Here is a 17,743-nt window from a genome sequence, read left to right as displayed (position 1 = left end):
AAAATTGTGAAAACATGTGGCTAATTCAGATGGTGAATAATCTATTTGACCGTCATGCGCCCATGGCTACATTACTCTATATGCCCTTTCTCGTAATTGTGAGAAAAAAAAGTTTTTTTAAGAATGTAATTTTCTACTTGATACTATTCGACTTTCGCACGTTTGAGTAACCGTGGCAATTCATTAATTTTAAAAAGAGAACTTTGATAAAATTACAGACCAGCACTGCAACTGTGACACTCCCATTTTTGACGTCCATCGGTTCTGATTTTACATGCAAGTTCTATACTGAACAAAGAAAAACGATTTTTTGGACATTTATACATACAATATTATTTTTTTGTAACTCATATCCAACATGCAAGGCAATTGATTTTTTTTAGCGTCCAAAACAGGTTAAACAAACTAGTACTTCTTACAACTGTGAAAGTGAATGAGAAAATGATGTCTTTTGTAACGGGTCTCTGTACCATAATATATGGAAAATAAAAAAAAAAAAAATTCAAATAAAAAAAAAGACAAATTCTAACAACACCCCAGCCCACCACACCTCAACATTTCTTCTCCTCCTCATAACTTCAACAGCTACATATACTGTTGGTAGTGTTTACATGTAGTATATGTATATCTATTTCAAAACTTAAAGTATGACATACTTGTAGATTTTTTTCGATGTTGAGACGACACGAGAGAAACGCGTGCACAAGAAAGGAGAACGATTCCAAAGGGTTGTATGGATATTTTAAAGTTATTTGTGCCATATAACTGGGTGGAAATTTGACATGTTTTTTGTCTTCTTCTGTAATCTATTGCAAACATTCAAATGGACAGATAATTATGTACGATGTCTCGTAAACAACATAGTATTTACGGACTGTAAATTCTTGTTTCTTATTTTTTAATGTAATAGGCCTACTTTGTTTAGATGTATAACTGAAATGAAACTGTATACCACAAATTCATGGTCTGACCGGCGTATAAATTGTAGGTTTTCACTGCACTGTATATGTGTATAATGGTGCCTTTTTAGGCTTTTCGTATTGAAAAAAAAAACCACGAAAATAAAAACAATGTTAAATTTTCGCTTTTACTCGTTTTTTTTAACGCGAGAAGGTGAAGATGGCATAATTCAGTCTACATACACTGTACCTATGCGTGCTTTAAATAAAAATCTATGGATTAAAAGTATCTCCATTCTCAAAATCTTGGTAACTTTTGAGTGGTGAATAAAATATCAAAGGCGCTTTAATATATGATTCAAGTATGAAAAAAATGATACCATGGTACAATTTACAAAATGTATGTAAACACAATGTAGATATTTGGGGTAATGTTGGTCACTTATTTTGTCTTTATTTTTATTTCATATTTTTTCACTTGTAATTAAGAAATATATAAATTAATTTATTAATGATCTTTTATCTCTAAAGATGTTCAATCGCCCATATAGAGCATAATTAAAAAAATAAAAAAAACAAAAAAGAAAGAAGAAAGGAAGTTGTTCATGGTCAGAAATATACACAAAACATTTGCTTAATACATAACATTACGTACAGTAACGTACACGTGTGTACCGTCACTTATATATACCGCCAAGTAAAACCGAAAGTAGCTATAGAAACGGAAAGCGGAATTATTTATTATATTAAAGAAGTTGAATCATGAAACGGAGACCGGATCACGGAACGATAAACATTATTTTACCAACATGTGTGCTGAAATGATTTTAGTATTTAATTTCATAATTTCATTTTTTATTCTTGAAAATAAATTACATTCACTTTCCATTTCGTGATATTTAATTATTACTAGAAATCTACACTACTGTAAAAACCTGCGATCGTTACGTTAATGATTCTTTCCGGATCCCATTTCGTATTTTAGTGTGAACATCAACGTGTTATCACTTCCGGTTCCGGTGTCATAGTTTCTAGATTTGTCGTCTGTGAATATTGAAGGTGTCCTTCTTCGTACCTGTCCACAGAGCAGAAGAAATCGCCAAAATAATACTCGTCCGTCTTACAGGTGAGCAAGCATTATTCTACATTATTACTTTGATCTAATTAGTGATATCAGTTCATCATTTAACGAGAACATAAAATGTAAAGCACTGTAAAATGAACACGCCGTGCACGTGTGGGACCTACTTTTCAATCCCGTGAGCGTGTGCTACTGTGGACAGTGTCATAAATTAAAGTCGATTAAAAAAATCAAACATTAAATTAGTTTATATTTGTGATACCTTCATAAATTACTGTACTGTTTAAATGTCATTTTGATCAGAGCACAATCAGCACATGCAAAATTGTGAAAACATGTGGCTAATTCAGATGGTGAATAATCTATTTGACCGTCATGCGCCCATGGCTACATTACTCTATATGCCCTTCAGCTAAATAGTCCCTTGTCAGTCTAGATCTCCTCTTGTGATCAGGTTGTAACAAATGATATGACAGGTTTATTATGACAGGGAGTAATTCATTGGTCATGATTTATGACAACTGTGTGATAATTTAACATATACAGTACAAGTGTAAAAGGGGCAGATCATTGTAGCTTGTGAGTGTTAAATAGTAAATTTGGTATCTGTATATCTCATACAGGTGGCGGAGCATATCTCCTTTCCCTCAGTCGTTACTCAACTCTTACTTTGGTGGATTTCGCCAGAGACTTGCAGGTTCGATTCCAAGTAGTTAAAGTATGTAATAGTAATTTTTATTTTTCTGTTAGTTCTTCTACACAAGCGCATGCCTCATTTTTCTTTTCATTTGAAACAAATTGCATTTTCCTGCAGAAAATGACGTAGTAAATATCATTTGATTTCAATTTCAACTACATGTAGATATTTTAGTTAGTTGATTAATTACAAGCTACATAATATAATGATCATGATATAAACAGACTTTTAGTGTACATTGTCTGGTTTAAAGAGATTATCAAATTTCTCTTGTGTATGTGTGGTTTTTTTTTTTCCAAATTGACCTTGTTAGTTTTTGCACATATTGGCAATGCATATACATGTACCATGTGTCATTTCATCTGATTTTATCAGTAAACTTTCTATACATGTACATATATGTTGGTGTCATTTAATTTACTTTTGAGTGGCTCTTACTTGTAATTTGCTCCATTATTTTAATAGATATATCATAATATTTGTAAATCATTGTTTAAAATTACAGGAGGACATAATGATTAAAGCAGAAATAACATTATGGCTGGTTGTGTTCCTTGCCAACATTCATCTGGGACAGACAGCAGAATGCGAGACAAACATTTCAAACATTTTCACCGAGCTGGAAAATGAAGCACAGAAAAAACAAGGTGGATTGACAGCCATTGATGTTTATCAAACTGTGTCTGAGTGGATACTTATTGGTCCTGGGAATATCTCTGACCAGTGTCAGGGAAATAACACCACAAACTGTTTATTTAACAAGGTAAAATATTTTATTGTCCTAGCTCTCCAATTATTGTCAGGGAGATAATTTACGAAGAAATCTTTTTACTTTTAAAACAGTTCACAAGGTTTTGAGTTAAAACATTTGATTGTACTGTTCACTGATCAGTGTCAAGGGAGACAATCCCATTGGTATCTGTTTGCTTTAAATATTACAAAAGGTAAAATATTAAATTGTATCCTGTGCTGGCAAATTCATGAAGTTTATAATCATTACCTACCCAGCAAAACATCTCTCAAATAGGCAAATATAGAATATAACTTATGATTTTGTCTATTATAGAATTTTTTATTTAAATATCATATTTTTGTATTTCATTTTATGTTTTTATTTTGATAAGTGCCTGACATTCCAAGACATCCTACAACTCCATGGCTTGAACGTCACTTCCACACTCTCACAAGATGATATGCAACAGTTATCTTCCTTTCTGTCTGACATCATCAGGGCTAAGTCCTGTCATACCATGTCTCAGAAAGAGAATTCAGAAAGGAGACACAGGCCCCCTATGGGAAAAGGTCAGTTTTAGAACGCTTGAGACAAAAACAAAAATATTCTCTGGTAACTCTAGATAAAGAAAGCGTAACAATTGGAATGACAAATGTTTAGGAACTTTAATTCCATCTTGAATCATATGGATTTGATAGCTCAGGTATTTAAAATGAAAAAAAAAAACAAATGAACCTACAAATTTATTTTCTTTCTTCAGCCAAAAAAAGGGCTTAGCAATAAGTGTCTTCTATTAGGAAAATGCCTAAAATGCTATCCATAGAGTGAGCACAGATCCTTCAATACAAAAATTTTAGTTTTATAAAGCTAAGCTTTAGGTACAAACACAACTTTCTAATAAGCAATTTATGTAGGATTTTTAAGGCGAGTCCAGAACACTTAACTTTCAAATTTTGTACCGTACAAGGAAACATAGTGGGTTCTCCAAATCTTGGTGAGTCCCACAGGAAAATCGTAAGTTCAGGACTCATCCAGGCATCTGTTCCGATTTTGAAAGGTTACTTCATGTACCAAAAAACTAAAGTAAAATTCATATTGTTTAGTTTCCTCATCTCCGATACTCCAGGGGTTCCTATCACTTACAATCTCTACACCCTTGGATCATCTGATAGACCCAGGGTCTTCAATTTTGCTATTATGAGATAGTCCAGGGATGTTGAGTGATTGGAACCCCAGGAGTATTGGGGATGAGATTTCTTGGGATTGCATATAATACATTGATTTTGCAAGTATTGCTTTACATTTCCTTTCAAGAGTTAAGTTTAAGATCAAGTTTTATTTTTATTTATCTGTGCCAACAAGAGCACTAATATCTGTAACATGTTCATATGAAATTGTTTTTATTTATTTATTGACATTTTTTTGTACATTTCAGCTTGGGGCTATGGATTTCTATTTGTGACAATCATCAATATCTGTTCCCTTGCTGGGGCTATGGTTCTACCGTTTATGAAGAAGTCTGTTTATAAGCAGATGTTGATCTTTATGATTGGTCTGGCAGTCGGCTGTCTGGCAGCCAATGGACTCCTCGTACTTATACCAGAGGTAAAATTATCAATATTTGATTGGTAATACATTCACATGTCTGACAGCAAATGGTCTTCTTATACAGTATGACATGAAAATTTTGTTGTGTAGATAAAATTTTTTGTTGTATTCATGGTTGCTGTGAAATCACAAATATTAAAACAATAAATTTTTTTTTTTTTTTGTAATTTTCACTATCGCTCAATCGACTAGCCATAAAAATTGCTATCCATAAATGATATCAAAGCTTCAAAATGCGAATGAAGGTATGAATATTTCAGGATATACAGTATTGGTTTTGTGTTTTAAAGAGGAATTCAATGAAATTATTAAAGAGATAATAATGGTAAACCTCAAAATTTCAAAGGAATATTTAATGAGAATAATTAAGTTTGTAAGTCCATGTTATCACATGACCTCTATTGTCATACTGTACTATTTGTACACCATGTAAGCTGTGCCCTGATGACGGCCTGCCTTTAAGGCCGAAACATGTCAGCAACCAGCAGCACCAGATGAACCTAGAATAAACCATTTAGTACCTGGCTCAGGAGTTGCATCTCCTACTTTTTCGATGATCATACTATGTTTTTAAGAGGGCTCTGTATTCATTAGGATCCTCCTGATGACCAGAAGATGAACCACAACACACATGAACTTATAGCAGGACGTTGGTTCTTAATTCTGGAGTTTTTCTTTTTGTTCATCTAAGTTTGTAATTGTTAAAGGATATATAGCAATGTTATATGATGATGTTGTGTTAATGCTGTTAGATACTGATTTGGTACTCGTATATTGGTGTATCAATCCATGCAGATACAGACAAAAATGAATTTGTTTACTATTCTGTTTTTGATGTTTCATAGACTAGAGGTATAAAGATTCATCGATGCTTCAATGTTTTGCATCGTTTGGTGGTGCATCGATGCATCGTGTGCAATTTATTAGTATCGTGATACTTAAAAATAAAAATTGAACATTGGATTATCTCCCTTGGCCAACGTTTGTTAGTTACAAAATGGCGGAAATCCACAAGGAGCAAAACACTAAACTTGTGTCAGCGCCTGTGGCCTATAAGGCCGCTTGCTGGAATTATTTTAAGTTTCTGTCTATAAAATCTAGTAACAAAACATGGGAAATGAACAAAACTTGTGTTCAGTTGAGTGTATGGAAAAGTTAAAATATTCCAGAAATGCAACCAACCTAACAACAAATTTACAACGACACCACAACATTTGAAGTGTCTATCAAAATATCGCGATACATATCGTATCGTGAACCCTGTATCGTGATATGTATGGTATCGTCACTTACCTCGCAATACACAGCACTAATATTTTATCACTTGATAAATATTTTCCTCAGACACTAGGACTGATGTACATCAACGATCATGAAATCAGCTGGAACTATGTGTGGAAAACAACGACTGTTCTCGGTGGGATTTACCTGTTCTTCCTCATAGAACGCTTCCTCAAGATGGTCCTAGGATATCGACAGGTGTGTTTGTTATTGTTAAATGGTAGCCTGGTCCTGATTTCTTTAAACAAACTTATGTCAAAAACTTTTCAATATTCATTGACCTCACAATATGACATTTATTAATGTTGTAACAAAGTTTATTAAAATTTGACCTTTCCAATACCAGAAAGACTGATTTGCATTCCACAATTGTAAAAATGATTTGGAAAAAAAAGATAAAAAGACATCTGTTTTAATGTTTTCTTGATAAACAACAGATATAAGAATTGTAAATTCTAATACACAATATAGTTTGAAGGGAGGTAACTCCATCCAATTTATTCATTTATTAATGCCATGTAAAATGTATTTTGTAATTATTGACAGATTTCAGTACTCTACAAAAACTGATGAAATGACGGTATTAATTGACGTAGCAATGTGTAGAAAATGAAAGTGATCTGAAGTACACATGGTATCAAGGTCATCTGAACATGACCCTTTATTGGATGTTTTCAGATCCTCTATATAACGGAGTGGTTATAAGGATCTGTATTTTAATCAGATTGTGTATTGAAACACTGGTTGTTAATGCATCAGCCACAGAATCAAAGTTATCCAAGTGAGTAACGACATGCTCCACTGTTATTTCTGAATTAAACCTTCAAATAGCACTAGTGTCTGTAAAGGACATATTTCTATAATACACAATTTGTTGATGGTTTCAGAAAAGACAGGAGATTAAATACCAAGAAAATGAAGCAGACGCTGATGAAGATATGTACTCTTCCATCAAATCAAAGACGCCGATCACAACAACGCAGCGCTATAAAGACCCGAAAAACTTACCAAGTACTCTGCCAACATCCAACAGTGAGACTCCAATCAACGATGATAGCTTCCAGGATAATGTGCTCTCTGTCAGTGTAGAGGAGGTAAAATATCCTAATTTGATAACTAGAAAGACGACCCCAGCACGCCTCCCCTCCCCCCATCTCCCAGGATAATGTGCTCTCTGTCAATGTAGAGGAGGTAAAATATAAACCGCCCCTCCTAATTTGATAACTAGAAAGACGACCCAGCACCCCCCCCCACTGGATGCGGTTGAATCCCAGGATAGGTAGACCGTGCTGGTTTTTCTCTGTCAATGTAGAGGAGGTAAAGTATCTTAATTTGATAACTAGATAGACGACCCCAGCACCCCTCCCCTCCCCCCATCTCCCAGGATATGTGCTCTATGTCAATGTAGAGAAGGAGGGTATCTTAATTGATAATTAACTAGACAATCCCCTGTCCCCTCCCCTATTTCCCAGGATATGTGACCCCAAGGCGGCTCCTCATGGAGTTAAAAGGAACTATACAATATACTTTGCAAGTTTCTTAAGATTTACATGAAACATTATGTTTATTATTGGGACTTGTTGAGATATTAATTTCTTGATTGAGATCAAACCTCAGAATTGTGCAACAGCTCATGAAATATAATGTTTAGTATTGGGACTTACTGAGATATTGAATTGCTTGATGAAATATTATGTTTATCATTGGGACTTATTGAGATATTTAATTTCTTGATTCAGATCAAACCTCAGAATGGTGCAGTAGCTCACACAGATCGTCCCGTAGCTACTGTGGCGTGGATGATTATATTTGGTGACGGTATCCATAACTTTATCGACGGACTGTCCATTGGAGCTGCCTTTACCGAGAGCATCCTAGCAGGCATCAGTATATCACTAGCCATCATCTGCGAAGAACTTCCTCACGAACTAGGTAAGTTTTATTTGAGACTGTGTATAGTATTACATCAATGGCATCACTATATATACATGTATCTCTGGCCATCATCTGTGGAAATCTTCCACATGAATTAGGTAACAGAGTAATTACCTGTGTGTAGATTTACAACAGAAAAGTCAAATCTGCCTTAGTGACATATTTCAACAGGATTTGAACTGTGACCGTCTTGCTAAAAAGACCATTAAATTTGTTTTTGCTCCTACTTAGCTGATCTTCATAGGCAGTTTTGACTGTAATTTTTTCATTAATCTGGTGTCACGGAAACTTTCCATTCAATGAAGTGGCTTAAACATCGATCATGTCTAAATCCTGGTCTGAATATACTCCAGTTCCTTTGAAATAATTGTAAAAGTAAAAAGTTTGCTTCAACAGTCTTTTGCATATATTGTAAAAACATCTGCATTCTAATGGAAAGAAAAATAATTTTGTATTAAGTATACAAGATGTCCAAACCAGATGTCATTGGAACTTGCAAGACAGGTTTTTGGAGGATACATATACATTCTACAGATTTTATTTTTTATAAGTTTAACTAACTGATTCACCCCTGAAGACACATTTGAATTCTTCCAATTCAAAGCTGGAATAGCTCATTATGAATTTTTCAGGGGTGAATTAGTAAAATTCATACCATTAGACTGGAATAGTTAGGGCTCCAGATCAGAGACAGGTGACATTGCACATGTACAGGTGTATACTGTATATGTCCTTCAAAGTGATGCAAGAAATAAAAAAAATAATGAGCTTATGGAAATACAGATCGATTATAGAAATACAGATCGATCATATAAATACAGATCGATTATAGAAACACAGATCGATTATATAAATACAGATCAATTATAGAAATACAGATCGATTATAGAAATACAGATCAATTATAGAAACACAGATCGATTATAGAAATACAGATCGATTATAGAAATACGGATCGATTATAGAAATACAGATCAATTATATAAATACTGATCGATTATAGAAATACAGATCGATTATAGAATTACAGATCAATTATATAAATACTGATCGATTATGGAAATACAGATCGATTATGTTGATTACTGTGGGATTTATTATGTATATATTTTATGTTTTGAATTCACTTTTGCCCTCATGCTAAATTTCACTTGAAAAAAACAAATATGTATAATGTAGGCTAGCTAGCTGTGTTATGAATGCATGTTTTTGACACTTTTATAAATACATTCAATTATACATAACAGATCACTCAAAATTTTTTGGATCATTTCTTGTAGGTGACTTTGCTATTTTAATCAATGCTGGAATGAGTATGAAAAAGGCTTTGATGTACAACTTTCTTTCTGCGTGTATGTGTTACCTTGGTTTGATTGTGGGAACACTGTTAGGAGAAAACACCTCGGCACACGACTGGATCTTCGGCATTGCTGGCGGGATGTTTCTCTATATCTCATTGGTTGATATGGTATGTAGTGGTTAATGTGTTAAAGTTTCTTGTTAATAATGATTTCAGCGATCGTCATAATGATTGTGTTACTCAAGGATGTTAATGTTGGATTATTAGAAAAGGTTTTTGTCTTTTGTCTTAATTTCCTGATGACGACGTCGATGATGCTGATGCTGATGATGAAACTGTTGATAATTATGACGACGGCAATGGTGACAACATTGACTGTGATGATGAAATTGGTGATGATGAAGATAATTAAGGTGGTGATGATGTTAAAGACAGTGTTGATGATAATGATGATGATGATGATGATAATGATGATGCATCACAACGTTTTTACATACATCAACTAAATTTGTATTTTTTGGTACATTAATGTGTACACCTTTGATTGATAAAAGTAAAATTGGTAGACAATCATCCAGTTACTGACATTCTATCTTATTTTTTTTTTTATTTAAATCATTTATTAAGAATTGTTTTATTATTGTTGTGTAGATGCCAGAGATGAACAGTGAGGCAGAGAATGAGGAGAACAAACGGATTTTAGGGACCGCTCGGATATTTATACTTCAGAATCTCGGCTTGATCCTAGGTTTTGCTGTCATACTCTTAATGACTTTGTATGGCGGAGAGATCAATTTTGAACAATGAAAAGATTAATCTTGTGTTAAGTGGGAGCTAAAATGAAGTGTTGTCTTTAATATTGATTATTAAGATTAACCAAAACAAGATTCAAAACAGTTTCAATTAAAAAAGGCCTTCAGGAAATCAGAGAGCAGGATCTGGAAACGATCTTAGACTTAACCTTTGCCAATAAAATGAAATAATATTTTGTAACATTATGTTTGATGGTAAAGTCTAAACTGTGTATTGGGGCCAATGAATGATTATTTTGCCGGTAGGTATCGATTGTGACGTCTTTTCTTTATGAGCACAAATAATGTCGTTTTCTTAGACGAGTATGACGTTACGCTCGCAAACATACATTGTATGGTGTCACAATCAGTACGTACCCGCATGGACAGATAATATGCAAATATAGAATAACTTGTCTTTGACATTTCCTCTGTAATTATTTTTTATTTTATGCAGTTAATGAAAGCTATTTATGTTGACACAGAATTTGAAAGTGGATACAAATTCAAACCAGGTATTACAAAGTGGGTGTATATTATACAATGTGCATTTTTTGTTGGTGTAAGTTTTGTTACTTGATGTGCCTTTGTTTAATTCATTTTGTTGTTAATATATTTTGCAATATTGTATTTTCATAGGTTTAGTTTTTATTACAGATAGAAACCCAGAGCCTATTTCACTACTTATTTGTAGCAACACACATATAGGAATATTGGCTATATAGACAATTAGATTAAATATTTTATGATATCATATGTTCTGAACTAGCTTTGCTTTTTATCAATATGCAACTGTTTTATTTTTAGACAAACCATTTACCTGAAGTAGCTTTGCTTATCATTTCATTTCGGAATTTTTTGGGCAACACAATTCTGCCTGGTCTGTTCTAGTCCTACATGATACATTATTTTTTTTAAATCTGATTGCCGATGAAATTACTGATAAACTTGGAAATATTTACTTTAATAATTACAGGCGAACTTTGCTAATTCAGAATTCGTATTTGATAACTCAAAGACCATATTTTAAGTACAAATGTATATAATTTGTTCACCATTTATTCAAATATGCTTTAGTGTGCTGATAATTCAGTTTTATAATGGGCTACCGATTTTGAGTTAATCAAGAATATTTACTTTTCGATAGAGCATGTAGATATATATAAGTATTATAACCAGCATATTTGATGTCATTATTGCCTGGACGTTATTCTAACGTGTAGGAATACATTTCCTAATTTCAAATTTTGTAAATTTGTTCACAATCAAAAAGAGGTACAAATCAAATCAATATTGGAATTGTGACATATATTATGGACACCAAATGAAAGATGATGCCATTTTTTAATTAACCGGTAGAACTATTTTGTTGAGATCTGGAAGTTGTTACGATGTCCCATAGAATCTGTATCGGTTTTGTGACACTTGATAATACATTGAGATTCAAAATGTTATGATGAAAAACATGTTGAGATGTAACTATAAGAATAATCAAATTAATTAGTTTGATTAGCACCTCATCTTGTAATGTCTGTCAAAAAAGCAGCTCATCTACATCACTTAACAAAAATTATTGATTAATTCCCCAAAAGGTTTTTCATGAGAGAAAACTTTGTTTATGTTAGCATTATTAATTACATGATTGAAAATTTTATTTTTTTATGCTTCAATTGTTTAAATATTGTTTGCTTTACTTTTCTTGGACTATTTTGTGTTTTTATTATATGACCTATTCTAATTTCGTTTTGTCCCCCCCTCCCTTGTTATATGATACGGCTCGTATTTTCTATCCTTTAAGTCAATAAACATTAATATTCAACTTCATCTAAACTACCATTAATCATAGATTCAATGAAATTTTCCAGAAACATTGTTCTATGACCTTATCACGTCAATCAATCAGATTAATTCATATACCACGTGATACTTGACAATGTTTGTGCGGTACTAGTATCTCCAGTGGAACGTAGCGATTTGTAATCTAAATATCATCTTTGACGTCATTCCATCACCAAGAGACAATGTTCCCGCTCAAATATTATCAGGTATCTCGTGGTACGTGAAATAGTCCCGTTATTGTATGTTCCGGGTTATAAGTCGCAACCCCCTGTTCCCCGTTGGAAATAGTGAGATCGATATTTGATCAGATTAACACCCCAAGAGTCATAAGAAGAGATTAACTGATGAATGAAATATTTCAAACAATCTTATTTCCATGATTATAAAAATATTTTTGTAAATTGAAGGTTGTGTGGTCATTAATTGTATTGAAAAGTTATGAATAACCCTGGGGTCTACATAGAAAGGGATCGAAACGGGTTAATTGACTTACAATGTATAATAACAAAAATAACTAAACAATATCAACTCAGATACTGTTGACTTGGATATATTAGCGGATGTTTATTTTCATGATTTTTACGTGTAAATATTTAGCGTTGTTATTTTTTGCAACTCAGTTTCATAATTACAATCTACGTGTAAAGGGGAAACGTTCGTGGTAAACAGTGTAATAAGTGTAAATTTCCAATTGATGATACACCCTTCATAGTGTGAATGATTTGAATGTGCCATGTATAAGGAAAACAGGTATTTTAACATTTAATATATGTGATCTGTTCTAATATACAGTTAGTCATACATGTATAATTGGTGAGAATTATCTGTATGAGATGGCACTTGGATATTGAGATGGCACTTGAAAATTAGTCATATCCTTGTGAGAATTACACGTGTGAGATGGCACTAGAATATTAGTCATATCCTTGTGAGAATTACACGTGTGAGATGGCACTTGAATATTAGTCATATCCTTGTGAGAATTACACGTATGAGATGGCACATGAATATTAGTCATATCCTTGTGAGAATTACACGTATGAGATGGCACTTGAATATTAGTCATATCCTTGTGAGAATTACACGTATGAGATGGCACTTGAATATTAGACATATACTTGTGAGAATTACATGGATATCAGTTGAACAATATGTCAGATTGGTTTTATCTGATCTTCGGTTTAGATGCTGGATATTGAAATGTATATCATACAGATGTGTGATACTTACATACATGTAAATTGGTCTTTGCACACATCCAGGGGTCAAAAGAGTGAATATTTGGATGACCTTTTAGCCTCTTGTTTTACTGTTGGTAGCTATATAATGTCAAAACAATCAACAATCAACCATTCATTTATTTTATATTTATGATTGGTATTCCGTCTTTCCATTTTACACATAACTCCCTTGCGAGTAGTTATTCTTTGTGGTGGTATTATTTTGTAAGTGAAACTCCTGTTGTTTTCTATGAAAAATATGACGTTACACCCACAAACACATGACGACACAATCGATACATACCCGTTGATAACTCTATAAAATGTGAATACAGAATAATAACTTAACAAAATCTCCACGTTATATTCAATATTTCCTGCAGGGATTCTGTTAAGCTAAATAATGTCAAGTTAAACGTTGAAAGGACAATTAAAAACAACTAAAACCTCATTTTTAATTCAGTATGACCATTAAGTGAATATTTTTCTGCTGTAACGAAGAATTAAACAAAATAAATTGATATAACACTTTGTAAACTTTCATACTTCAATTGAATACCTGGTTAAAATGGTGTTATGGTGTCATTCTTATGAAATCAAAGCTTGATGATGCATTTATTTTTTTTACGTTTGGAATAATGAATTAAGAATCTCCATTATTTATTTTATTATTTTTAATTTTATTTTTGTAACAAATGCACAGTTCATTGCATTTGAGTATACTTTTTCTTTAAATTTTATTTAACCTTGACCAATATTACTTTATTACAACATTATTTAATCAGCAAAGATTTATATTTTGAGTTTTGAGATTCATTATTTTGGATTACCTCTTCATATACTTTAACATTCTAACTTTGAGGTGATTTTGCTGACTTTTCCCCTGCAATTTTATGTTTAAGATTGTATAATGGTAAGTTATATTGTTATTACATGTGTATTTCGACACATACATTTATATAGCATCTTAAGCGAGTGTTCATTTGATGTGAGATTTATGAAAAGAATAGAAGTTTTTTTTTGTTTTTTTTGTTGTTTTTAATTTTTTTTTGCGAACAGTGGCAAGCTGAAATGAAAATTCAGGAGAGTTGAAGAGTATAACGTTATTGAAGATACTTTTATCACATAACTACGGAGTAGATAATGAATATCGAATTTTAATTAGATTGCCATGTAACAATTGTATCACTTTTGCAATAATGACAGTTTTATAGATTTTGACATGTTTATTTACACAAGACCAAAAACTTGATTTTTTTATGTGATATATGTATAGAATAACTTATAAATGAGATGGTAAGTTTATTCATGTTACAATGAATTGTGTATAGTACATGTATTAGGAGTTTTTCTTGCCATATCAAGACTGTTCTCAAACTCTCACTAATTAATATATGTTTATCTGCGGTGTCCTATTAATGGTTATGCACGAGTAATTTAAAGAATGTATTTTTATATATGTAATAATGAAAGTCCGGCGTCCGTCGTCCGTCGTCCGTCGTCCGTCGTCCGTCGTCCGTCCGTCCGTCCGTCCGTCAACAATCGACTTCTTCTCCATAACCGCTGGTCGGATTTCAACAAAATTTGACTGGTAGCATCCTTATGGGCTACTAACTGAAAAATTGTACAAATGATGTGGCTGACCCCCCCAGGGGCCTGAGGGGCGGGGTCAAAAGGGGTCAATTTGGCTATTTCCATATAAACGACTTCTTCTCTGAAACCAAGCATGGGATAGCACCAATAATGCAATGGTAGCATCCTTATAGGGTGGGGATTCAAAATTGTACAAATGATGGGGCTGACCCCCCAGGGGCCTGAGGGGCGGGGCCAAAAGGGGTCAATTTGGCTATTTCCATATAAACGACTTCTTCTCTGAAACCAAGCATGGGATAGCATCCATAATGCAATGGTAGCATCCTTATAGGGTGGGGATTCAAAATTGTACAAATGATGGGGCTGACCCCCCGGGGGCCTGAGGGGCGGGGTCAAATGGGGTCAATTTGGCTATTTCCATATAAACAACTTCTTCTCTGAAACTAAGCATGAGATAGCACTCATAATGCAATGGTAGTATCGTTATAGGGTGGGGATTAAAAATTGTACAAATGATGTGGCTGAACCCCCGGGGGCCTGAGGGGCGGGGTCAAAAGGGGTCAATTTGGCTATTTCCATATAAACGACTTCTTCTCTGAAACCAAGCATGGGATAGCACCCATAATGCAATGGTAGCATCCTTATAGGGTGGGGATTAAAAATTGTACAAATGATGGGGCTGACCCCCCGGGGGCCTGAGGGGCGGGGTCAAATGGGGTCAATTTGGCTATTTCCATATAAACGACTTCTTCTCTGAAACTAAGCATGGGATAGCACTCATAATGCAATGGTGGCATCTTTATAGGGTGGGGATTCAAAATTGTGCAAATGATGGGGCTGACCCCCAGGGGGCCTGAGGGGCGGGGTCGAAAGTGGCCAATTTGGCTATTTCCATTTAAACGACTTCTTCTCTGAAAACTAAGCATGGTATAGCACCCATAATTCAATGGTAGTATCCTTATAGTGTGGGGATTCAAAATTGTGCAAATGATAGGGCTGACCCCCCGGGGGCCTGAGGGGCGGGGTCAAAAGTGGTCAATTTCCATATATATATGACTTTTTCTCTGCAACTTTACATGGGATTACGCTCATAATGCAATGGTTACATCCTTATAGGGTTTGGATTCAAAATTTTGCAAATGATGGGGCTGACCCCCCGGGGGCCTGAAGGGTGGGGTCAAAAGGGGTCAATTTAGCTATTTCCATATAAATGACTTCTTCTCTGCAACTAAGAATGGAAGAGCACTTATAGTGCAATGGTAGCATCCTTATAAGGTTGGGATTTGAAATTGTACAAATGATAGGGCTGACCCCCGGGGCCTTAGACGGCAATAGATGCGAGGTCATTAGGTCAATTAGGCTACTATTTTCATATAAATTACTTTGTCTCTGAACCTATGTATTGGATAGCATATTTGTATGGTATCAATAGCATCATTGTATGGTTGTGATTCAAAATTAAACTTTGGGAGTCAATTTTGCTTATTTTTCTAATTGTCAGAGTCTTGTGATAATTACAAACAAAAAACCAGGTGAGCGATACAGGCCCTCTGGGCCTCTTGTTATATATGTAATATGAAAGTCATCTGTGATCTCATTTACGTGTAAATATGAGTGTGTTTAACACCCGAAATTGTACATTGATCATACATTCTCGTATCATTCACGAAAACCATATTGACCTCATGTGAGGTTGACGCAATAGTGTATAAGCCTGATAAAAATTGTCATTTTTGTAGTTTTCTGTGTGTATACTTATATTGATAAGTTTTTCAATTCATCGAAGGAGGTGAATATTTGGCTGATTAAATGAATGACAGGATTCATCTGATAGAGAAGAGCAAATGACAATCGTAATACGAATCGGTATTAAATTTCATGGTGCTCCGTTTTGTGTCTTTGATGCATTTGATATGTATTATAAATGATGAACGTCTTTGGATGCATATCCTCAGGTTGAAAGCAAAGTGCATTTTTGTTACAAGCACTAGTCATATTTCAAGAAAAGAAGGAGATCTGAATAGTTTTAGTTATACCAAGAAACCTGCATGTGGGTTTTTGGTCATATCTAACATGTTTTTATTTCAAAATATTATTTAGAACGTTTTATTTGAATACGAAATACTAAAGTAAGTTGGTATGAGATTATGAAAGGATTCATTTGTGTGGGAGTATGTTTTCAGATATGATATACATTGTTTCAGACATTCTGTGATTGTTTATTCAAGACACAAATTTAAATCATCCTCGATATTCCAAGGTTTATTATCACATCACTGTCGTTCTATTTACCACTGGACTATCCCATCATGATAAAATTGAAGGCATTTTAGGGGAAAACAACTGACCAATCACAGGGCTACATATATTTAACTGACTTGTCACAGGCTGACAGAAACTAAAGCTAATACAGTGTACCTTTAATAGATCAACCGATTTCGGGACCAAATTGATAAACCACTCTAGATCTGTCTCATAAACAAGTCGTCTCGTATAAAACCCTTTAGTTTTACAATGACATAGTCCAGGGGGGATGGATATAACAACAGTGATAGTAACCCCTGGAATATCATGGAAAGATTCAAATAGATATTCTGTGCATTGTTTTACGTTTTAATTATTCACCCCTGAATTTTACAATGCATCTTTTGACAAAATCAACAGTTTGACTGCGTGATTGCCAATGTGTATCTATTTGTATTACCAGTACAGATGTAGTTCTCAGTACAATGGTATTGTCATCATCGATACTCTATGGGTTCCGAT

At 33.9% G+C, this 17,743-nt stretch overlaps 1 protein-coding gene across 2 annotated transcripts; it reads left to right on the top strand.

Annotated features, from left to right (window-relative positions):
- The first annotated feature begins 1,828 nt into the window (after positions 1–1,828).
- On the top strand, positions 1,829–14,853 carry LOC138330224 (metal cation symporter ZIP14-like). Of its 2 annotated transcripts, XM_069277687.1 has the most exons (10): positions 1,829–2,025; positions 2,604–2,698; positions 3,183–3,440; positions 3,802–3,979; positions 4,846–5,015; positions 6,363–6,497; positions 7,187–7,393; positions 8,039–8,231; positions 9,515–9,702; positions 10,186–14,853. In XM_069277687.1, exons 3-10 carry the CDS (start codon positions 3,192–3,194, stop codon positions 10,339–10,341), a joined length of 1,476 nt encoding a protein of 491 aa, XP_069133788.1. In that variant the 5' UTR covers positions 1,829–2,025; positions 2,604–2,698; positions 3,183–3,191; the 3' UTR covers positions 10,342–14,853. The 2 variants fall into 2 exon arrangements, with proteins under 2 accessions (XP_069133788.1, XP_069133789.1); XM_069277688.1 differs by lacking the exon at positions 2,604–2,698 and having other exon boundaries at positions 1,905–2,025.
- The last annotated feature ends 2,890 nt before the right edge of the window (positions 14,854–17,743 follow it).

Source organism: Argopecten irradians, chromosome 8 (genome assembly GCF_041381155.1).
Source record: "Argopecten irradians isolate NY chromosome 8, Ai_NY, whole genome shotgun sequence".
In the NCBI taxonomy this organism is placed as follows: domain Eukaryota; kingdom Metazoa; phylum Mollusca; class Bivalvia; order Pectinida; family Pectinidae; genus Argopecten; species Argopecten irradians.
Note: the sequence above shows the minus strand (reverse complement) of the source record. Positions and strands in the feature narration are given on the sequence as shown.